The sequence below is a fragment of the Aphanomyces invadans genome (genome assembly GCF_000520115.1).
Source record: "Aphanomyces invadans strain NJM9701 unplaced genomic scaffold supercont1.10, whole genome shotgun sequence".
NCBI lineage: Eukaryota > Oomycota > Saprolegniomycetes > Saprolegniales > Verrucalvaceae > Aphanomyces > Aphanomyces invadans.
In genome coordinates this window covers 663,927-684,441 of record NW_008580155.1, presented here as the reverse complement: position 1 = coordinate 684,441, position 20,515 = coordinate 663,927, and the positions used below count along the sequence as shown (strand labels likewise).

General features: G+C 55.1%; 9 protein-coding genes across 13 annotated transcripts; 2 read left to right on the top strand and 7 right to left on the bottom strand.

The window, feature by feature from the left end:
* Nucleotides 1-161: 161 nt before the first annotated feature.
* H310_05867 (hypothetical protein) lies at nucleotides 162-6,000 on the bottom strand. The gene is made up of 2 exons (XM_008870707.1): nucleotides 4,064-6,000; nucleotides 162-4,013 (listed from the first exon to the last, which is right to left on the bottom strand). Exons 1-2 carry the CDS (start codon nucleotides 5,985-5,987, stop codon nucleotides 289-291), a joined length of 5,649 nt encoding a protein of 1,882 aa, XP_008868929.1. The 5' UTR covers nucleotides 5,988-6,000; the 3' UTR covers nucleotides 162-288.
* A 20-nt stretch (nucleotides 6,001-6,020) lies between these two features.
* Nucleotides 6,021-8,546, bottom strand: H310_05866 (hypothetical protein). Of its 3 annotated transcripts, XM_008870704.1 has the most exons (10): nucleotides 8,069-8,546; nucleotides 7,764-8,018; nucleotides 7,586-7,714; nucleotides 7,395-7,540; nucleotides 7,142-7,342; nucleotides 6,741-7,080; nucleotides 6,599-6,660; nucleotides 6,488-6,545; nucleotides 6,367-6,444; nucleotides 6,021-6,314 (listed from the first exon to the last, which is right to left on the bottom strand). In XM_008870704.1, exons 1-10 carry the CDS (start codon nucleotides 8,498-8,500, stop codon nucleotides 6,129-6,131), a joined length of 1,887 nt encoding a protein of 628 aa, XP_008868926.1. In that variant the 5' UTR covers nucleotides 8,501-8,546; the 3' UTR covers nucleotides 6,021-6,128. The 3 variants fall into 3 exon arrangements, with proteins under 3 accessions (XP_008868926.1, XP_008868927.1, XP_008868928.1); XM_008870705.1 differs by having other exon boundaries at nucleotides 6,367-6,545; XM_008870706.1 differs by having other exon boundaries at nucleotides 6,021-6,444.
* Nucleotides 8,547-8,599: 53 nt separating this feature from the next.
* On the bottom strand, nucleotides 8,600-9,876 carry H310_05865 (hypothetical protein). The gene is made up of 4 exons (XM_008870703.1): nucleotides 9,745-9,876; nucleotides 9,134-9,689; nucleotides 8,969-9,081; nucleotides 8,600-8,899 (listed from the first exon to the last, which is right to left on the bottom strand). Exons 1-4 carry the CDS (start codon nucleotides 9,811-9,813, stop codon nucleotides 8,876-8,878), a joined length of 762 nt encoding a protein of 253 aa, XP_008868925.1. The 5' UTR covers nucleotides 9,814-9,876; the 3' UTR covers nucleotides 8,600-8,875.
* Nucleotides 9,877-9,882: 6 nt separating this feature from the next.
* H310_05864 (hypothetical protein) lies at nucleotides 9,883-10,219 on the top strand. The gene is made up of 2 exons (XM_008870702.1): nucleotides 9,883-10,007; nucleotides 10,064-10,219. The coding sequence occupies exons 1-2, from the start codon at nucleotides 9,896-9,898 to the stop codon at nucleotides 10,165-10,167; spliced, it is 216 nt and encodes a 71-aa protein (XP_008868924.1). The 5' UTR covers nucleotides 9,883-9,895; the 3' UTR covers nucleotides 10,168-10,219.
* A 326-nt stretch (nucleotides 10,220-10,545) lies between these two features.
* H310_05863 (hypothetical protein) lies at nucleotides 10,546-13,813 on the bottom strand. The gene is made up of 9 exons (XM_008870701.1): nucleotides 13,204-13,813; nucleotides 12,914-13,141; nucleotides 12,717-12,836; nucleotides 12,180-12,665; nucleotides 11,611-12,132; nucleotides 11,400-11,558; nucleotides 11,063-11,344; nucleotides 10,734-11,009; nucleotides 10,546-10,691 (listed from the first exon to the last, which is right to left on the bottom strand). The coding sequence occupies exons 1-9, from the start codon at nucleotides 13,753-13,755 to the stop codon at nucleotides 10,554-10,556; spliced, it is 2,763 nt and encodes a 920-aa protein (XP_008868923.1). The 5' UTR covers nucleotides 13,756-13,813; the 3' UTR covers nucleotides 10,546-10,553.
* Nucleotides 13,814-14,099: 286 nt separating this feature from the next.
* H310_05862 lies at nucleotides 14,100-16,168 on the bottom strand. Of its 2 annotated transcripts, XM_008870699.1 has the most exons (7): nucleotides 15,758-16,168; nucleotides 15,505-15,712; nucleotides 15,265-15,457; nucleotides 15,155-15,218; nucleotides 14,978-15,095; nucleotides 14,525-14,921; nucleotides 14,100-14,477 (listed from the first exon to the last, which is right to left on the bottom strand). In XM_008870699.1, exons 1-7 carry the CDS (start codon nucleotides 16,006-16,008, stop codon nucleotides 14,221-14,223), a joined length of 1,488 nt encoding a protein of 495 aa, XP_008868921.1. In that variant the 5' UTR covers nucleotides 16,009-16,168; the 3' UTR covers nucleotides 14,100-14,220. The 2 variants fall into 2 exon arrangements, with proteins under 2 accessions (XP_008868921.1, XP_008868922.1); XM_008870700.1 differs by lacking the exon at nucleotides 14,100-14,477 and having other exon boundaries at nucleotides 14,501-14,921.
* Nucleotides 16,147-17,164, bottom strand: H310_05861. 2 transcript variants are annotated; one of them, XM_008870697.1, is made up of 4 exons: nucleotides 16,805-17,164; nucleotides 16,574-16,759; nucleotides 16,465-16,513; nucleotides 16,147-16,412 (listed from the first exon to the last, which is right to left on the bottom strand). In XM_008870697.1, exons 1-4 carry the CDS (start codon nucleotides 17,152-17,154, stop codon nucleotides 16,347-16,349), a joined length of 651 nt encoding a protein of 216 aa, XP_008868919.1. In that variant the 5' UTR covers nucleotides 17,155-17,164; the 3' UTR covers nucleotides 16,147-16,346. The 2 variants fall into 2 exon arrangements, with proteins under 2 accessions (XP_008868919.1, XP_008868920.1); XM_008870698.1 differs by having other exon boundaries at nucleotides 16,465-16,759.
* Nucleotides 17,165-17,545: 381 nt separating this feature from the next.
* Nucleotides 17,546-19,275, bottom strand: H310_05860 (pyruvate dehydrogenase complex dihydrolipoamide acetyltransferase). The gene is made up of 4 exons (XM_008870696.1): nucleotides 18,950-19,275; nucleotides 18,347-18,884; nucleotides 18,113-18,292; nucleotides 17,546-18,061 (listed from the first exon to the last, which is right to left on the bottom strand). Exons 1-4 carry the CDS (start codon nucleotides 19,244-19,246, stop codon nucleotides 17,661-17,663), a joined length of 1,416 nt encoding a protein of 471 aa, XP_008868918.1. The 5' UTR covers nucleotides 19,247-19,275; the 3' UTR covers nucleotides 17,546-17,660.
* Nucleotides 19,276-20,063: 788 nt separating this feature from the next.
* On the top strand, nucleotides 20,064-20,479 carry H310_05859 (hypothetical protein). The gene has a single exon (XM_008870695.1). It carries the CDS (start codon nucleotides 20,104-20,106, stop codon nucleotides 20,359-20,361), a length of 258 nt encoding a protein of 85 aa, XP_008868917.1. The 5' UTR covers nucleotides 20,064-20,103; the 3' UTR covers nucleotides 20,362-20,479.
* Nucleotides 20,480-20,515: the final 36 nt, after the last annotated feature.

Sequence of the window (20,515 nt, the reverse complement as noted above, 5' to 3'; positions counted from 1 at the left end):
TCAGTGTGGATACAGGGAAAGACTGCTTCCCGAAGATTGCATTTACGTCGATATTTATCCAATAACATTCAAATACCAAGAGAGTCGACTTCCTATTGGCAGAAAAGAGTTCCCGCAGGTCAAAACAGGAGGCGCACACTATCGCCAAAAATGTGGAAGCACTGGAACTGCTCAAGCCATATTAGTCGCCGCCATGGAGCTTGGAGCACCAAGCGCCGTCGACCCCATCGAAAATGGAATCTATGATGAAGGTGAAGCTGCTATTCAACTGGACTGACCTAACGTTAGCTAGTTTGCCGCTGACGTCGTCCAAAACGGGGCGAGGTACATGAGCGATGCCAGGGCTTGATCCTTGGACACCGTGGTAGGGTCCGCCGCCACGGATTTCAGCACAGTCAACGCAGTAAACAGCAGCGGGTGCATGTTGTTGTGGTAAGGCAGCAGCGCGGTCGCGAGCGCGTGCAACTCGGGGTGCGCTGTCCTGTGGACGAGCAAGTCGGCGACAGTCACGACGACGAGATTGTGCAGCCGGGGAAAGACGTCCGGGAAGAAGGTCGTTCCGCCGACCCACGCGTGCAGTGCAGTCGATTCGCACCAAATCTGCAAGGCGGCAACCGCTTGGGGCACGATCGACGCGGGGGCGGACAGCGTCCCCGTTCGCACAAAGTACCAAGTGTACAATTGCACAGTCAGCGCACGCTGCTTGAAATAATTGCCGCTCTCGGCTTCAAAGATCTTCTGGCATAGAAGGAGATGCGACGTGTCTTGGAGGCACTCGGTGAGCCACGGCACGACGGTGGTCGACATTTCGAGCATTTCGTGGACGTGGGTGTGCAAGGCAGGGGACGCAGCGAGCGACGATTGTTTGGAGAGGTACTCGATGGCTAGGGGAAGCATGACCATGTCGGACGTCTGGCTCAAGGACCCGCCGTGCGAGATAGCCTCGACTGCCGCCAGTCGAGCGACGTCCCGCACGTCCACATCGTCATCTTGCAATAGGTCCAACACAGCGATCCACGTGGGAACGGCCACCTCGTTCCGATCAAGGGAGCAGAGGACATGTGAACTCTGCACGCTCTTGGCCGTCGCCAATCGCACAGCCAGCGGCTTGTTCTCGTCGCTCAGGACAACCACACGTTCGACAAACGCTGGTAAAACGTGCGGTACGAGGTGCACCACCAGCCCGAGCAATTCTAAAGCAGGTGCAGTGGCCTGCGGATCGACAGACTCCACGGCCAGCCCCAAGATTCGGTCGACAGCCCCCGAGACCGACACCACGACGGAAGCGTTGCTGGTGTTGGACTTGAGCAATGCACAGAGTAGCGTCAGTTGCCGCGTCCACGTCGGCGGGTGCGTTTCGTGCACCAGCTGGACACTCAGCGCACGAACGACATCAGCCATCGACGACGTCCACGAAAATTCGTCGAGACGGTCCGAGAACTCACTTGTGGTGCTTCGGCGCAGTTCAAAGACTGGACTGGTCAACCCTCGGAGGAGGGCCGGCGCTGCTGACTCGTCTTGGATGGCTGCGCGGACAAGGCATGATGCGACTCCTTGAAGGTACAGATCTTGGCCAGGGGACGCAACTAGAGTTAGTTGGAATTGACTGGCAGAGTCGCAGCTCGAATACAAGAGCGGCCACAGCACCGAGTTGAAGTTCGATGCCGACAATCTCTCAAAAACTTGCAATGCCAAGAACACAAACACCCCACGGTTGGTTTGACAACGCAGCGCCAGCACACGTGGCAGGACGACAGCCATCTCGGCGTCCAACTTCTGCATCCACGACGACTGCCCCCCGGACAACGGCGGGCGATATTTCTTGACAAGGGCATGCAATTGAAGCATTGATCCATGCAGCTTGTTGTTGCTACAACGAGGGTTTTGTAATGCCTCGACAAGGGTCGCGGCGACGGCTGGGATCGAAGCTGGAGCGACAATCGCCGCCAGGGCATGCGCGGCCATCCGGCGATGGAAAATATGCGACTCTTCGGCACATGCCATGACGAGAGGGACGAAGGTGTCGAGTGGAAGGATATCTGACATGGTCGAGGCCTCATGCTGGTCAGCCACATCGTCGGGACGCAGACGGCTCAGGAACAGCAGCAGTGGGTACACTTGGGCCTTCAAGTGCTGCAGCAAAAACGTGTCGAGGCCCTTGCATCGCGTAAATACGTCTTGCGCAGATACACCGACGGCAGCAGCGCCGTCCGCGACTTGTTTGTCTCCGATCGCGCGTTGCGTGGCCGCTGCAAAGAGCATCATGGACGAGTTCCGGACAGCCCACGATGTCGAAGCAAAGCCATGGACGGCGACGGTGAGCAGTTGTGGAACAAACACGGCCATATCTTCGGCAAGAATGGCATCTTGTCCTAGCAACTTGAGAATGTTTAGCGCATGCACGCGGGCGCGCTCGACCGTGTTGGCATTCCTGGCCAGACGCAAGAGGGTGTAGAGGACATTCGGCAGCAGAGTCGCCGCGGCATTGCGAGGCTCGGCGCGCAGAATGGCCACAAAGCTGCTTGCAAAACCGGCGCTTCGACGGAGGATGAATTGTTGCTCGGCATGTTCCAGGCGGTGCAAGAGCACATCGCACCACTTGGCCGGACACTGCGCCAACGTTCGCCGAACACTATCCGACGACAAGCTCGCCGACGCCGTGTGGGTCAGCAGGGCCTTGCAAATGTCTTCGTAGGCCACTGCCACAGTTGCTACGGCGCCGCCGTGCTTGAGCTCGAACAACGCATTCAACAGAACGTCACCGGCGCGTTGTACAGACGCCGCAGTCGTTGGGGTGTCCAGAAGGGAAGGTGTGGTCAGCGCGGCTTTGACGAGGGTGGCCAAGACTGCTGCCGTTTCGCGCGCGGCGAGCCAGCTGCCGACCACAGCGCGTTGCTCAGCGTCTCCGTCGGCCATGTCAGGGTCATCCAGAATCAAATGTCCTCGGCAGTCGACTTTGGCCCGGAGAGGGGGGATTGCCGACACTTCACCCACCACGGCGTAGGTCGCGTCCAGTGCTTGGGTACCTACACCAGAAGTTGCATCTCCCACAACAACTAGCGCAGTGTCGAGCGCCCGCCACAATACGGAGAAGAGCGCTACCACAGTGGCGTGCCACGTGTGGTCCATGGACGGTGTATCTTCGAGCATGTATCGTGTGGCCAAGAGCAGGCCATGAATCAACGGGGGCTCCCCGGGGACGTTCCCCGCTTCCAGTTTGTCCAGTCGCGTGGACAGCAGAGAGATGATGTGGCCAACACAAGATTGTTGGGTGCGAGGGGCTGGAAGGAACGTGAGGTGGTCGTGCTGCTTGTACAAGAGGCGCATGAAGTAGGCGCCTGCGTCGCTCTCACGCTGGCGAGGGCTGCAACACAGTGTGACGGCCCAGTCAAAGAGGGCGTCCAACCCGTCGTCATATCCAGGAAGTGGGGACGGGAACGTTTCCAGGATCGAGAACGACAGGATGCGAACACGGTCCCAGCAACTGATCATGGCGTTCAAGAGGGCATTTGTGATAGCGGGGGAGTGCAACGTCGCTGGTTTGTCGAAAATTTGCGTGTACAATTGAAGGATTTCAAGGCCCATAGTGAGCCGCTGGGGAGTCGCGCTCGGCGTAATGCAGCTCACAACAAACTCTTCGAGCCATGATGTAAAGCGCAAGACCGGGCTGTCCGAGGTCGCAGCGCCGTCGCGGCGACACGTCTTGCGGCCGCCTTCGCGAATGCGAAGCAAGATCGCTTTGAGCCCAATGATGAGTTTCATCCGGAGCGAGGCGGCGATCGACTTGGAGCTCGACAGCAGGAAGGTTTGGATGAACCCAATATCCGACTCGGATGGAAGTGACGTCGTCTTGAGATTGGTGCACAGCATGTCGTACGCGGACATGCGAATGTCTCCCGAAGCATGCGTCAACCCAAGGGTGATCTCCGCCGACGTCAATGCCGGTGGTTCCATCATGATCTTGCGGGCGCACTTGACAACCTCGAGCAGAGTCCACAGCCGAGCGTCCGAGTCTACATAACAAGTACACCATGAACAAACGTAGGATGTGCACCGGCCTTACCAGTACGGGTACGAGCAGCGTCCAGCAGGATGGCGACGCTGGCAGGCTCGGCCTTGACCAGGATTGGAACCACGTACGTGGCAATGCGAAGACGAAGATGAGTGTCAGAAGTCACAAGGCTATCGACGACGACATCCACCCACCACTTGCTCCAGGCGACAAGGTCGGGCGCGTGAGAGTTCGACCCGCCTACCTCTCGGAGCGCCTCCAAGAGCTGGACAAACAATGACGCGGCCGATGCGGCGACTTCTTGGTTGCCCACAGCCATTAAGACACCATGTAGAAGCGTCGGGTGCTGCTGGAGTAGCGAAACCGTGTCCAGCTTCGGCAACAAGGTGCACAGGGCCACATACTTGCTGCGATGGTGTTCGGGCTGCTGCAGCAGGCGGTTGAGAATGCCGGTCCAGTCGAAAGTAGCGTTCAATGCGAGGACGGTAACAACGTGGGCGAACATAGGTGCCATGAACTGGTTGATCTTCTTGGCTGGGTGCTCCCAGTTGAGCAGAATCGTGTCGAGCAGCGCATACATGGTGTCCATCGTCAGCACCAACACAGGCTGCTGGACGACACGTCGCAGGAACATTTCCAGCACTTGGAACGCATACATCCTCACAGTCAAGTGGGCGCTGTGGCAGTGAGCCAGGACCGTCGTAAACAGGACTTCCACGAGGGGTATGCGCGACGGTGGCTCTTGATAGACAAACGACTCGTCCGTGATGCTGTTGAGGAAGCCGCGGTACAGCGCGAGCTGCGGCATCGCCGACAGACTCGCAATGGTGTCCGCTGGCATCAGGGGCAGTGCACAGCTGCCGTCCCCCAGCAGCCAAGACGACATGGCCCGGACGTACGTAAGCTCGGCGCCGTGTGCCGCGCTGGTTTCGCGCACGTGTACCTTGAGAAGAAGTGTCGTTGCGAGCCCAACCGTCGTGACGAGATCTTTGTGAACAGCCGACGTCGCCAAGAGTACCAGGCTCTGCAGCACAAACTGTTCCAAGGTGCTAACAAGGGCAGAAGAAGTTGCATCGGACGACGGTATGCGCCCCATGAGACGGAGACTCGATGGCTTGTCGACTGCCGTGCACAAAATGATGACACTCTTCAGGACGCCCAGGCAGCGCTCGGACGCGACGACGACTTCGGACGGTTGAGTGTTGCCATCGGTGTTCTCGTCGTTGTCACCAGCGTCCGCAGAGGCTACATCATTTTGATCGTGGTATGCTACAATAGGCGCCGACAGGAGGCGCAACTGGTCGCTGCAATGCTGGACCAACTGCACCAAATGCGGTGCCTTCAACGTGTGGTGGAGAACCCACAGGGCATCAGTCGCAGTAGAGTATTCGCACAGAGCAAGAACCTGGTCCAGAGGAACGATGGCATCCACGTCGGAGGATGGGTTGAAGAGAATGCCGTCGAGGAACCTAGTGACTTCGGACACGACAATGTCGCCGAGGCTGCTGCCCGTGGACGCGACGAGGGCAGAGAACGTGACGTCGTAGATCGACAACGTATCCAGGATGGGCAAGATTGTTTTGCGCATTGCTTTCATCGACGGATGAATGTACAGGCGAAAGATGAACCGGAACGTGTCAAGGGACACTTGCCAGAACGTGGACTGGGTTTCGGAGGGCAGAGCTTGAATAGTCGCAGCCGCCGTGATCACGAGCTTGAGGTGGGACCGGAACAACTGCAAGACTTTCAATTGCGCGTACGTGTCTGGCGCTTCCACGAGGTTTCCGTGCAGTTCCTCCAAGTTGAGCTCCAAGTGGGCGGTGGTGTCCGGGGCGGTCGAGATTGCCAGCCTCACCGACCCCGACGTCGGCAGGTCAATGTCACGGATGTCCACAGGCAATGGTAGCGTCGCGCTGGCAAGACCTCGTGTCTTGACCAAGCAGTTGACAGTCGTCTTCCTCTTCTTCCGCACCATGCTGAAGTTGGCGCAACAACCACTGGCCGCAGGTGCCACCCAATCCTTGTGTTTGATTGGTTCAAATTAACTTATTTCAACCAATCATTCTCTACCATCGACCACCTAGCGTGACTGCTCAAGATCCGATCGAAGCACGGGCTACATGTCGGTGCTCTCGAACGAGAGGTCCATCGTCAGGCTCAGCTCGTTCGTCTCTGACATGGTCTCTTCGGCAAGTGGAGGCCCCACTGCGGCGTCGTGCAGCGACGTGCGCGTAACGAGGCTCCTGAGTGCCTCGTCCAGCATGAGAGCGGCGGTGGCATCTTCCGGGTCAAACGACAAAGCCTAGCCAACACCACCATCAAGATCAATACAACGGCCCGATATATGGACGAACTGTGTGGTAAGACTCGATAGCGTCGTCCAAGCGATTTTGCATGTGGTAGGTGAACCCAAGGCCAAAGTGGGTCGACGCCTGGTGTACATGAGCGACGTGACCGCATCAACCGACAACGTACACTTGTCGGACACAAGGCCAACGCTTCTTCGTAATACTGAATCGCGACCTTGTACTCCCTTTGCACGAATGCGCTCACGTTGAGAAACAACTTCATTTGAGCAACTCGCACCGTAGCTTTCGGTATGCTTGGGCCATGTTGAAAAAGGTAGGTTCCCATGCCACAAGCAACGCCTACCACCATCAACATTGGCATCAGAATTGGTCCAGCAACTCGCATGTGTCCATTCGATATCCGCACGTAAATCTTGTACCTGTGGCAAATGGCCGCATAACGTCAGCGCTTTCGAGAACATTTCAATCGCGGCGCGGTACTTGCGTTGGCGAAAATACACTGCGCCGAGCTCATTGTACACAAGTGGATCCGTCGGACACACCGTCCTCGCTTGAACGACGAGCTGTAATGCCGACGGCAGATTGTTGATGCGATAGTGTTCCATGCCCATGCACAAAAGTGGCAAGTGACAGCCGAGGTAGAGCCGAGAGGCCGTGCGATACGACGCCATGGCTTGGTCGCTCTCGTCTTGGAGTGCAAATACATGGCCAAACCCAAGCCACGCCGGGGCAAACTGCGGCTGGACGTTGGTGGCTTTACTACACACAGACGCCATGACATGCCATGGAATCACACGGATCGAAGTCAAGGACGACGCACTGAAAGAAGCGTTGGGCAGCGTCGAGATTTCCGACAGCAAGGTAGTAGCAACCGACGGTGTACCACGAGGTTGCCTTAGTCGGATACTTTGCGACCATGTCATGGGCAAAGTGGAAGAGATCGCTTCGTTTGTTGAGTTGCACCATCGTACTGACGTACACCGGGATTGATTTGTAGTCGAAAGGTGCGTCGGTTCGTATTCTAGATAAGGCGCCATGTCAGACGAGTTGGCTAGGTCGGCGTGAACGGCTACCGTCTGCAGATCTCGTAGGCTTTCTCCGTGTCGAGCTGGCAGTAATACGCTTCGGCTTTGGCCACCATCACGTCCAAATTTTTCTGAAGGCCATGGACTGTTTCAATTGTGTGGAATTTTTCTGGGACCGGCGGCGACGGATCGTACTGACAACGACGAGTAAGCGCAAGATGCATCAACTTCAAAGGTACCCGGCCGAGCTGCGACGCGTAAAAGCACTTGAGGTACTCGTCTTCCGGGCCAAGGAACGAAAGGGACTCGAACAAGTGGCGTTCCTGGGCCGACGATAGCATGTAGTCGTCCACGAGATGCATAAACGCCTATGTCGAGGGATGAGCGTGGAGATGGTGGAGACCCACCAAGACGCACATCGCAACAGTGAACGTCGCATTTCAAAGCCAGTGAATACCAAAAGGCCGCTCGTTCGCGGCTCTCGAGGGCCTCGCAAACGTCGCCACGTAAGCAACAGAGCGATGCGACGACGTTGATGTGGGACTGGGGATGGTCGGCGTTTGTGGCGACAGATCGCCGAGCAGCTTGCGCCTTACGAAGAATGTGATCTTCGCTGCCAACGAGAACCGCGTCAAGCATTTCTTGGCAATCTTCCCATTGCAAGATGGCTATCTAGACATGGAATGTGACGCAAGATCACGGAAAGAACGGGGAGTACGCACCGTCGCTTGGCCAAGGAGAAGGTAGGCACATAACAGAGCATGTTCGTCTGGAAGTGCTGCCCGAGATATCTTCGTTTGTTGTCTCAAACCAGGAGTGTGATGTCCCTTGTGATCAGGGCCGCTCTGTGTCAGTTGCTTCAAGGTGTGAATGGCTTGATGGAAGTCTCCCGTGGCGTAGTAACTCCTTGCCAATAGCATCAAGTCCAGCCCATCTCCAGTCATCGATGCCAATTTGCTCGCGTAAAACACGGCGCTAGATTGTTGGTTGGTAACCAAACACGATTGCACCATGAGTCGCAGGCTTTTCACCGTCTTTGTTTGCATGTCGTCCGCAAACAAGGTTCCACTTGACGATGCCCTGCGGTTAACAGGCGTTTCTGGAGTCGCGTGCATTCGAAGCTTCTGCTTCTTTGCTACAGGAGACGTGAACATGATGTCGCCGCGATGGGCCGCCGCTGATTGCACGACTGTATAAAATGCTGCAAGATTTTCCTGCCATGTGACAACCTCAATTCATCTTGCGTTCATTTAATGACTTGAAATTTGTATATTTCATTGTGGTTGCTTGGATTGAACATCCACTCCATAATATTATACAATTCAAATCGCTTTGGTCGCGCGAGGAACGCTTCCGTTCCAATTCGACGCTGCATGGGAAATCGGGAAATCCTCCTGGCGTGGACACACACGATCATGGGAGAACTTCTCCGTCGATGCGATGCATGGACGCATGGTCATCTTGATCACAAGTGGTGTTGGCGAGCCAAGCTTGTCAAGGCTGCAAGCCTGCTCGCACCAAGCCATCTTTCAACACCTGGTTTGCCTCAAGAACTACACGAGAAAAGGGTTACGATATCGACCAAATACGTGGATTTGACGAAGGATTGGTGGCGTTCGTACCTCCTTGCGCTCCCGCAATGCACGGCGCGCCCATTCGATTTCACGTTGAATGTCTGTCGGTGTCATTTGCAGCAAAATGTGTAGCTGCATATCTCGGTCAAGTACTGAATTGGCTGGGGAAGATATGATGACCAAACTGATAGTCTGCATGAGAGGACCACCCACCTGGTACGACGGCAACTCCAGGCGATGGCGACTCAGCTGTCCCCACTTGAGCCTCCTCAGCTGTTGCATGGCTAGCTGCATCGCAATTTGCGCTGTCGGATGCATGAAGTAACTCGACGGCAGTGCTGTACGGGATGGGCTCCATTGCCTCGGGCGCGCTGAAGTTGCTGGCAGGATCGTTCACATGGGAGAGATTCTCTGGTTTTGGCGACATTTGCCCTTCTTCGTCTTGTCTGTCGGCGTTTGTGCGAATTTCCGAGTTGATCTTTGTTTCTCTGCCATTGCCACTTACTTGACATGGTTCAACTGGCGAAATCGGTGGTGAGGATAGCTGTGGGTCGTCTTCGACGGTTGATACGTCGGCATGGACGCCAATTCCTTGAGTAAATGTCGGTCGGCATAGTATGCGCTTTGCCTTCCATTCGACCACCGTCGGTTCGCAATGCAGCAGCAAGTGGATGAAGTCGTCTCCTTCCAGTTCACGGAGAATCGCCTCGTATTCGCTTCTTGCCTTGGTCACTATCTGCATGCGAACTCTCCATCCACGATATGCCGCCTGGGCGGAGTCATGTTAGCATCATATCTTAGCTGGTCTCTGACTCGTAACTTACTTGAATACGCACACACGGGCGATGGACCTCGACATTGTGGCGCGGCTCCCGCGAAGGTGCCGCCGTCATCTTCGCACAAATTCACGATCTTGAATGTGATTGGGTATTCAGATACACGCATTTGATTGGCTCACTACTCGTCAAAGCAATTATGGCCCCGCAGGCAGCGTCGGCGTCGCTCAAGCCGTTCCTGGTCAAGTTGGTGCCGCTCTGCTTCGTCGCTGGCGCGTGCATGGAGCTCTTCATGGTCAAAACAGGGTTCTGTACGAATACATGCGCCTGGATGTCGTGACGGGTGTACTGAAAATCTTGTGTGTAGATGACATTGTGACGAAGAACGAGGCGGAAGTCCGAGCGCAGAAACGCGCCGAACGGAACGAGTACCTCCGCCAGCGCGAGCAAGCACACAATCCATCGCGATAAAGAATCGGATTACAACTCGTTCTATCACATCTATCACACATCTGTTCGAAACGATGCAAATGCTGCGTGCAGTTGGTCGAGCTGTTCGCCCAACGTCGATGTGCGCGTGATCGCAACATAGTCATCTGCAATCGCATGGGATCGACTGCCTGGTGCTTTATGTTGGGTTGGTGAAGGAGTAGGTGGCTGGATAGCTGCTTTTGCCTTCAATTTCTTTCGCAAAGCATCGACAATGTCCGTGTTGTTGGACGTCCGTGTCGCCATCGACGACGCAGCAGTTTTCTCTGGAGCCCCCTTGGAGTGCACTTTCAATGAAGCAGGCTGGACCTCTCGTGGCATGTACAGATGCGTCATACAGTCTGCGCGGCAGTCGGACAGTTGCGCTTTCAAAGCCTATTTGATTGTATTACCCTGGCAATGCCAGCAACGAATTGACCAGGACGCACTTGGTTTTCCTGCGTGAGGTGTTGGAGGTCGACCTTGAGCTCTCGAAGCAGGGATAGCGATGGGTCTTGGTAGTCCATCTACGCCGATGCTTAAACGTGGCGAGAGACGTCGAGGCGTACGGTTTGGCAGTTTTGCAAGAGCGCGACTTTGATCGCTTCGTGGGTGTGCAGTTTGACTTGGTGTTGGACCGCGCGATCGAGAAGACACGGGAATTGCCGCACTGCCATGATCGCATCATCCACCTTGACGTTGTGGGATTTCGGGAGGTGGCTCTGGACAGCTTGAAATGCATCCCAAATGGCAGCTTCCAGTTGCTTTGAGTGAGTCTGCATGACGTCGAGATGCCGTCGATTGTCGTCACTGGCGGTAGCCATGGCGCTTTCGTGATCGGCCACCTAAGGTGCATTGCATGACCACCACACATCGTACAACGACTCATGCGAACAACCTGCTGCCTCAACCTAGCGCACTCCTCGACTAAAGCGTCGTGAGCTGCCAAGTCCATCTTGGCCGCGGTCAAGTCGGCTTGCAATCGTCCGTGTGCCGTTGTCAAGTCGTTCCATTTGGCTTGGCTTTCCGCGAGTTCCTTCAAGGTTGCGTCAAGGGCATGCTGTGACGACGACTCTTTCGAGCGCATATCTTTCAATTCTTCCTTTGAAATATCCAGGCGAGCTATCAGGTTTTTAACTTGCACCGCCAAGTCCTGCCGCTGATCGTCCGCGTTTGTGAGCTACCCTTAGACTGTCAAGTAACCTGCTACATGACATACGAAGCGTGACACCTACTTCAAGCTTGAGGGCCTCGATATCAACTTGCGCCGTGCGGAGCGACTGGAGGCATGTGGTATAACTTTGCTGGAGCTCGTCGACCTGCTCGCTGGCTTCGTTTGCAACGGCAGTTGCGGCCAAGTATTGTTGCTCGGCCTCTACTTTGGCGCGGGTCGTCTGTAGGAATCGTTCAGTGAAAGCAATAGCTGATCATGCGTGGAGGTAGCACCTGCTGCAGTTCGTCGTGGAGCTGGAAAGTCCACTGGCGCATCATGTCCAGCTCTGTTTGGATAAGAGCGGCGGACGACTCGAATGCATCTCGCGCAGCGACGAGGTTGAATCGTTCGCGTTTCCACGACGTGTCGACCGTCGATACATGATGGATCAGTGTGTCCACAGCCACGAAAACTTGGTGCAAATACGACGAAAACCGCGGCAATCGGTGCACGAGTTGCGGCGGAAGGCGCCGTTGGTCAAGCATCGCCACGCGGGACACCACATCTCCCACAATGTACCATTCGACAAAGGACGGCGTCGAGTCGTCTTCGGCTCCGCCTTTGGCGTGCTGGTTGGGCAATCCAACGGAGCCGTGGGGAGTCGACGTGTTGACAAACGCGTCAATCAAGTGCAAGTCGGCCCGAAGTTGCCGCTCTGCCTCCGCGACAGCCGTGAATGTCTTTCGGTGAGGCGCCCTGTCCGTGACCAAGGCTTCAAATTCTCGCATACGGTCGCATTCCGTCTGCAATTGGTCCTACACAACTCCCTTCTGCTCGTGTCGAGAAACCAAGCCCAACTTACTTTGGTCTGTTGAAGGCTGGCCACTGATGCCCTCAACGAGTCGACGTCGGCTTTCAACGATGATGCCACTGCATTTGCTTCTGCGTGCTGATGTGCTAGATTGGTTGTTTCCGTTTGAGAGGTCGCTAGCTTGTCCAAGGCGTTGTCGAGCTGTTTCTGGACCACGTCAACCTTGTCCTGCCAATGCCGCTCGGTGTCCTTGGCCTCACCGATACTGTTCAACAAGTCATCTTGCAGCAACTTCATCTCGCGACACTGGTCTAGTTTGGCTTGGTACTCGTCATGCAGCGAAGCGAGGCGGTCGTCCTTGTCGCGGCACTGCTCTTGGACCTTGGCCAGTTTTTCCTTCAACGCGGTGGTCTCAACCTGCGCAGCGTCGTAGCTTTCCCGAAGTGCTGCATACCGCTCCGCAACGCTCTTGAGCTCGACTTCGGTGTGTTCGTGAAGTTGCTTCAGGGTGGCTAATTGGTCATTCAGCTCCATGTTCTACAAGATGGCTTTACTCGCGCGACTGCTGGACCGGACCGGCAAGGTTACCTGGGAATCCACCGCAGATTGCTTTTCGGAAAGCGACTGTGCATAGTCCATGATGGCCTCCTTTTGTTTCGCAAGCGACGCCAATGACGTGGTGGTCGCGTCGACGTCCGTTTGGGCTGCCTGCTCGATTGCAAAGTGGATGTAAACTTTACTGGCAACGCCGTTGCATTGTTTGATATCACAGGAATTTGACGCACGTGGATTGAGCTGGCCTTTTCGACTTGTAGCTCGAGAATCTGCTGATCCTTGGCCCGCAGCTTCTCTACCTGCCCTTGGATTGTGTGTCGCAATTCCGCCAGGACGATCATCAACTCGGCGTGGCCACCAACGTTGAACTCGACGGCTTTGACCTGCATGCCTTCTTCGAGCAATCGCACATACATCTTCTCTTCATCTGTGGTGAACTGGGGGCTCCCATCGCCGCACTAGCCACACGCGAGCAAACCTCATCCATGTTTGCCCGACTGTCCTGCGCCCATCAAGTTACCTTGGTGCGACACCGAGCCTCACGCAAGTCATGCAAAGCGTCTTCAAACTGCTTGAAATGCTCGACCAAACGCTGCTTGTCTTGCTCTTTCGCATCCAATACCGCCTTCATTTCCTGGAGTTTTTTCAAACTGGACTCGTACTTCTTTTGTTCCTTGAGGTACTTGGACTTCCACTCCTCGATCTCTTTGCCTTTGTGTTGCCCAGTGGCCCCGGCAGCCCCGCCATGCAACCGCGACTGCTGCAGCTTCTGGATTATCTTTTCCTTCGCAGCCAGCTCCTCGTGCAGCTCGCTCAATTCCTTGGCCTGTTTCCGGATCTTGGCGACTAATGACGACGTCGTTCCAGTGGACGAAGGCACTGTTCTGGTGGACGGTGTTTGACCCGTTGGGTCGCGGCTTGCTGCGAAAGACGCAGCCACTACCGACTTGGACGCTGGCTTGACACGCAGAGTTTGTAGTGCTTCGTCAGCGACAGAATCGAACTCGGATGCAACTGCTGTAGGGAGCCGGGTGGGAAAGCATGGAGAGCTCACTACAGCTTCCTTTGGCATGGCCACACAACCCGCGACACCACGCCGTCGTGCTCAAACTTCGTGACCCTTGGTGAAGATATGTGGTATGAACTCGATAAAGTTCGTTTCGTACTTAATGGTAGCTTGACATGTTCGAGCTCTTGTAGAGGGCAAGGGGGCTTGGCACAGGGAGTTGCGAGCCTCAACCTCCAGGAACAGCCAGGGCAACGAGGAAGCCGATGCAGTTGCCATCGAGCTGTTTTTGTGTGAGAAGTTTCCGGGCATAAGTGAATGACCCAAGACCCGCAACACTATGTTACCGAGGCATGGTCAAGTAGGCGAAACCTCGTTGATCGAAAGTTGTGCTCTGCGCATGGCTAGCCAGGCCAATTCAAAGGGAAGGTCGCCGTGGCACGCGGGCTTCGCTGCGGGTGAGTCATAACGTTCTGTTTGAAAATGGCATGGATAGCACGGAGGATTCGATTTAAAGAGCACGTGTTGGAGTTATTTTGACAGAGGGGTCATGGGCTCGTCGAACGGGACAGCTTCGTTGTGTTCGTCCGCTTCTTCCCGGATGTAGTGCTGGAAGCCGTAGAGACACAACGTTGGGAAGGCGAGGAAGAGAAGGATGGCGGTGTAGTCGCCGTCGAAATACTGTTGTGCGAGGGGGTTGAGCAAGTACGTCAGCGACCCGATGGCAAAGCTGAAGAGCGTCACGAAGGCTTGCAATGTGCCGTACAATTGCGACGGATAGCACATCACTACACAGGAATGATAGACGTGCTCGACGACACCGTAGGTTACGTACTGATGTAGGCAAACTGGAGGGTGTACAGGCTCGCCTGGGCAATCGAGCAAAAGACAAATCCAAGGAGCTGGACCTCGACGACGGGGACAAGCAACGTCGCGAGGAAGAGCTGCGTCAAGAACAGGCAGCCAGCAAACACTTGCTGGAAGCCGAAGCGTTCGATGCAGTACCCGATGAACGGGGCAAACAAGAACGTCGAGTTGGACATGGTCGGGAAGAGAAAGTTGGTGTACACATCAGCAGCAGCCATGTCCGTGGCGGTGCGGCGAATGATGCTTGGAATTGCGCCACCCGTGAACGAAAACACGAGCGAGAGCCAGCCAAAGAAGAAAGCAAAGTGCCATAAGTCGCCGGACCGAAGGGCTTGCTTGAGGCCGTCCAGCAGCAACGTAGGTTTCTACAGTGAACACGGCACTAAACTTGGAGGATTTCAACTCAAAGTGAAAGACGGACCCGTGGTGTGGGGATGTACAGGCTCAAGCCAGGCACGAGGAGGTGCGGCCGCGAATGGTGGATGTTCTTGGCGGGGTATGTGGCAAAGCAAACGCCAAGAGCTAGCGCCGATACGATACTACGATGGACAACATGTGCTGAGGATCAACCGAAAGCCGACAGAGTTTGCATTCGTACGCATAGGATCCGAAAAACGTGATGCGGGTGGTTCCAGGGACCTTGAGTAGCATGTACACGTAGGCTGCCACCATGACCGTATGAGAAATGCATGGTGCGTTTGTTTATACCTGACAAGTTAAACAAGCTGGACATGATGCTGCAAGGAATGCCTTGGTTCTCGAACAAGTTGATCACTTGGAACGATGAAAGGAAGAGGCCCATGCCCCCCATTCCAATCAGCCCGTACCCCGCAATAATGCCGATGCCATCGTACACCGTTGATTCCCCATATGCCACACAAAGATTGCCCACCGTCGCAAGCTTGCGACCCAACTGTCAGAGTCGACGAGAGTACAATGCAGTTTTACCAAGAGACCCACGATGGCTGCGACGCGAGGGCCGACGATATCGATGCACAGACCAAAGACGACGTTGGCAGCGCTGAGCAAGAGAAAGCTGGTTGAAAACACAACCTGTAAAAACACTTCTTGCGTGGGGCATACGTCCGTCGAGTGTGGAGGGCAGTGCTCGTGCCATTCCTCGCTATCAACGAGGGTCGTATAGAATGGACCAAATCTAACGATGGATGAGCATATACATCACACATGCGCAGGTCAATACCCGAGAATGAGACCCCCAGAACACACAAAGCATAGCACGCAGCAAATTGTGAGCAGGACCTCACGACGAATCGTGTACGACCCAGCACGTCTCGAGCGCGATGGATCGAGGAGGAGCGGCGAATGCACCGATGGTGCATCGTTGGACGTCTGCGGAATTGGCGACGACGCATAAATGCCGGTGGACGAGCGAGAGAGCGACCGAGACCTGGACGACGACTTGCGGTGCGAGTCCAATCGGTTCGACGACATGCCGATGATTTATTTCCCCTCAACACCCCGGCGACACTTCACACCAGCCAATCAAACGTCTAAAAAAAATCGTCGGCCAATCAAATTGCAGCATGGGCACGACAGAGTCCACAACGAGGCACGCCAAAGTTAGTCTTCCCGGTCCCTTCGAGCACCCCGCGACGAGCTAGAGCCATCGCGCGAGGCCAAAAAATGTTTGGAATGGAGCCATTACGTCTTACGATGGCTGTGAAGAAGAGCAGTTTGCACGATGGAGCGGAGCTGTGCAGATGTATCAGAGGGCACACTTGCTCGTAAAAAAATTGTCCATCCGACGGTGGGCGGAATACGACGATACGTTAGCTGCACCGTGGTTTTCCTTTGAGTTCTACCAACGCGATCGACGTCCCGTTCACTTCTAGCAGCTACGGCATCGTTGAGATTGTTGCTCGAGGAGAGCACGTGATGACTGCTTACCGACACGATGTCAAAGTGTTGCTGTAACCCTTCGAGAAAGTCAGCTTCCCTGTGGAAACCCATGTCAAAGCTCATGGTCCAAAGAATTCAGGTGCTGGTTGCCACGCACTTTTCTTCGTGCCTGATGCGATAACTTAAATGCACCACCGTCGTATCCGAGCACACCGCTCGCAGCGTCGATACAAGTGGAGAGTGGAAGTCAGGGTTGTAGATGAGGTCGGCTCCGACGACGTGATCAAACTTTGGTGGCCCGTTCGTTGATGGAAACGCTGCCTGCAATGCTGCATCATCACCCCTACAAGCCAACGTCAAGTACGGCATGATAATGCGTTAGACTTGCCACGGCAGAAAGGCAGTGCGCACTTGACTGGCCACTTGATTTCGCTTCAAGTTGTCTCGGAGGAGATGCATGGCATCGGCGTCGCCGTCCGTGGCCACCACCTGTGCACCTTGAATAGCCAGCTTCACAGCTAAAAACCCCACACCAGAGCCCAGCTCGAGAACGTGCTGTCCGTGCCAACGTCGACACTGGAGGCTCTCCCACAGAACCAAGGACGAGTCCCACAACGCGCCACCGGTGGCATTTACCGCGGCGCCAAAAAAGTTTTGTGTCAGCACGACTCCATCCACTGTCACTCGCCACTCGCACTTGCGTTCGGCGTTCTCTTCCGCGACAACATTGTGCGCCATGGACTTTTATCGACTCTTTTGTTCTGCCAGCCGAGTTTAACACGTTAAACCCCTCCTTGGACCAATAAACTCGTGCGTTAATTCACTTGGGAAACTTCCATGGGCGTCCCCGGGGAAGTCCTTGGCTCTCCACAATTGACACTCTGAGATCCGCCTCGTCGAGCATGGCAAAGCCACTAGCCCAGCTCCTGTTATTTACGTCGGCGTGGATGCCACTGCACGTCTAGTGATCGGGTGCACCCTCCATACTGGAGCTAGTTATCTAAACTTCGCGCGAGTTTCACCTGCGCTGTCGAACCCGAGAGCTGGGACAAAAGGAACAGCGACGAGCCACCGTTCGATGCTTTGCCTTGTGCTAAAGACTGTCCCGAGGGATGTGTTCGATAACGCTGGGCCAACTCGTCCTGTCGTGTCGAAAGTTGTGAACACACAGACGCTCGACGAGGTCAACGCAGCATACAACGTCATATTGAGTGGTCCCATCGTCGTGTATATCGTCTATCGACTTATAGGATCATGCGCAACGGATCTTCGACTAATTCCTTGAACGACGCCAGCCATTGAGCCCCGGTGGCGCCATCAATCACACGATGGTCACACGCCAGAGTCGCCGTGAGTTGGGTCGAGTATTTGTAGATTTGCTCAGCGTCCGGGTCGTCATTGGGGACAACACGCTTCGTAATCGTGCCGAGGCCGAGCGAGCACGACTGGTTCGGGCTGACGATCGCCGCAAACGACTTGACATCAAACATACCGACGTTCGAGATTGTGAACGTGCCGGTTTCCAAGTCCGATTCGGCCCACGCGACGTCGTCGCTCGAGCCCTTGGCGAGAATCGAACGCACGTCAGCGTTTACTTGGTCCAGACCCTTCGAGTTGACTTGGCGAACCACGGGGGCCACAACGCCTGGCCATTCAAACATGAGCTACTCCCAACGCCATGACATGAGCTTCTTACCGCCTTCAGCAGCCACCAACAAGTTGATGTGAACATTGTGGAATTGACGAATGACGTTTCCAAGCCACGCGGCATTTGCCGCAGGCACCTTCTTCATGGTCAATGCCGCCGCACGAAGGAAGAAGTCGTTCACGGACAAATGCTCTTCGGGCTTGCGGGTCTTGTTGAGCAAGTCGCGAGCTAACGCAGCGCCAATTAGGATTCGGCCACAAAAGCAACAAAGAAATAACGCACCCACGAGCAATTTGTCCAACGCAACGTCCACGGTCAAATGGTAATGCGGGACATCCAGCTTTTGCTGGGTCAGCTGGGCCGCCAGTTGTTGGGCCTTGGCAGTCAAGGGGAAATCGGTGTAGTCGCCAAACGACACAGGAGAAGTCGATGCAGCCACGGGGGAAGCAGCAGGGGCTGTGGTGGCGCCAACAGAAACGACGGCAGGGGCTACAGGTCCTGCGGCCAACACTGCGTCGACGTCGGCGCGAAGGATGCGACCCAATGGTCCCGTGCCGGTCACACTACCCAAGGCCAAACCGGCATCGCGAGCCACTTTCTTGGCCAATGGACTGGCGAACACGCGACCTGAAGAAGACGTGCTGGTTGCAGTGAGCACAGGCGTCGGCGCGGCGGCAACTGGAGCAGGGGTAGAAGTGGCAGCCTTCGGGGCTTCAGGTGCAGGAGCAACAGCGGCGGGAGCCGGACCACTGAGAGAAAAAGTGCCAAACGCAGCGATTTCGCTGGGATCTTCCACAGTGACAAAGATGGGCTCACCAACCTACGAACGAAAAGGAATCATGAACATCTGCGAATCATGACAACTACAGCGACAAGACTGCGCACCTTGACATCAGCCGTGCCTTCAGGCTTGAGAATCTTGGCCAGGTACGAGTCATCTTGCGCTTCAAAGTCCACAACGGCCTTGTCTGTTTCAATTTGACACACAATGTCACCTGCAGTGATTTTGTCGCCTTCCTTCTTGAGCCACGTCGAGATGGTTCCCGTTTCCATCGTCGGCGACAGAGCCGGCAAACCAACAACTTCATGGTCCGGAAGGGTCGAGAACGCTCGCGCAACACTTGCGGGACGGACAAGGAGTTGGCGCGCCACCGTGCGCTGAAGGACTTGCACCACACGCATATTCGATCGTCGTTGGGGTTTGAGTGACTGGAAACACTTTGCCCAACATGTCCGGATACGCCCACACATCATTCTAAAACCAAGTGATTTCAAATCCATCGTTTTTGATTGGCTAAAATCGACGAGCGCCCTGACGTCGGCGACCACCGAACGCTACGTGAGCCGATGGCGACCAGCCGATTTCATGGCTGCATCAAGAATGGGGCACGAAGGGATGTGCCGCGCCAAGAAGGGCCGACGGTCCGGAGGCGTGGTCATGGCATCGTCGAATTATGACCATGGAACGCGTCGCAGAGATCTAGCACTCTTTCCTCGATAGCTAACGTGCATTTGTCGTTTCGATGTACCAACCTTTGGCATGGTGTGTCAGTTCACGACAGGTCTCCAATCGAGGTACCAAACATGCACTTGGATGAGATCGCAGTGGCACCGGAGAGCGCCACGTTGTCTGACATTTTGCCCTCTCGACGCAATTGGCACTACTAGTATTCCTGAACCTACTATTAGTAGGCTTATTGAAACGGGTATGGGAAGGGTGTTTGAGGGAAATACCGGGCAGTGTCGATTCCATGAAACGCACCATTACTCCATTTTGTATTGCCATTTGTATGAGACAAAAACCTGTGCAAATGCATAATGTTTGGTTTCGAAGGTTTGAAACGTGGAACGTTCTAAATACCCTAAATAATGTCGAGCCGTTCATCCTACTGAAACCAAGTTAAATGCTTGAAAGGTGGCGTGGAGATTCAGCTTTATACAAAAATCAAGTGAAAAATTGAAAGAACGTTCTAAAGCCCTACACAGCGTCGTCGATTTCTCGCACGGGCATCCTAACAACACCCGTGAAAATCTCAAAGATGGAAGTCCAGCCGCAACCTCTGCATATGCCGACCACCCCAGGCGACTTCCCTGCTCAGAGCCGTCGCTCCAAGGCCAACTCGTACGACACGTCGTTCCTTGATATGTCGAAAGGCATCTCAGACGACCAACAAGACCTGCTGCGCAAGAAACAAGAAGTGGTTGATGTCTGTCTTGCCTCGCCGTTGTCGACCACCACCAGCCCACACAGCACGGGCCAAAAAGCAATTCGCATGCCCAAGGCCATGGCCATTTAAGCATTTGCAACGATTTCATGTGCTTGTGGATGCAGACATGGATCGATTGCCTCTATTGAGGTGCCCCGACATCCACAGTAACTCCAGTATTTAACACCGTCTCTGTGTATCCCACCACTTTATCGACTTCACCACAATGTTACTCAACAGCGCC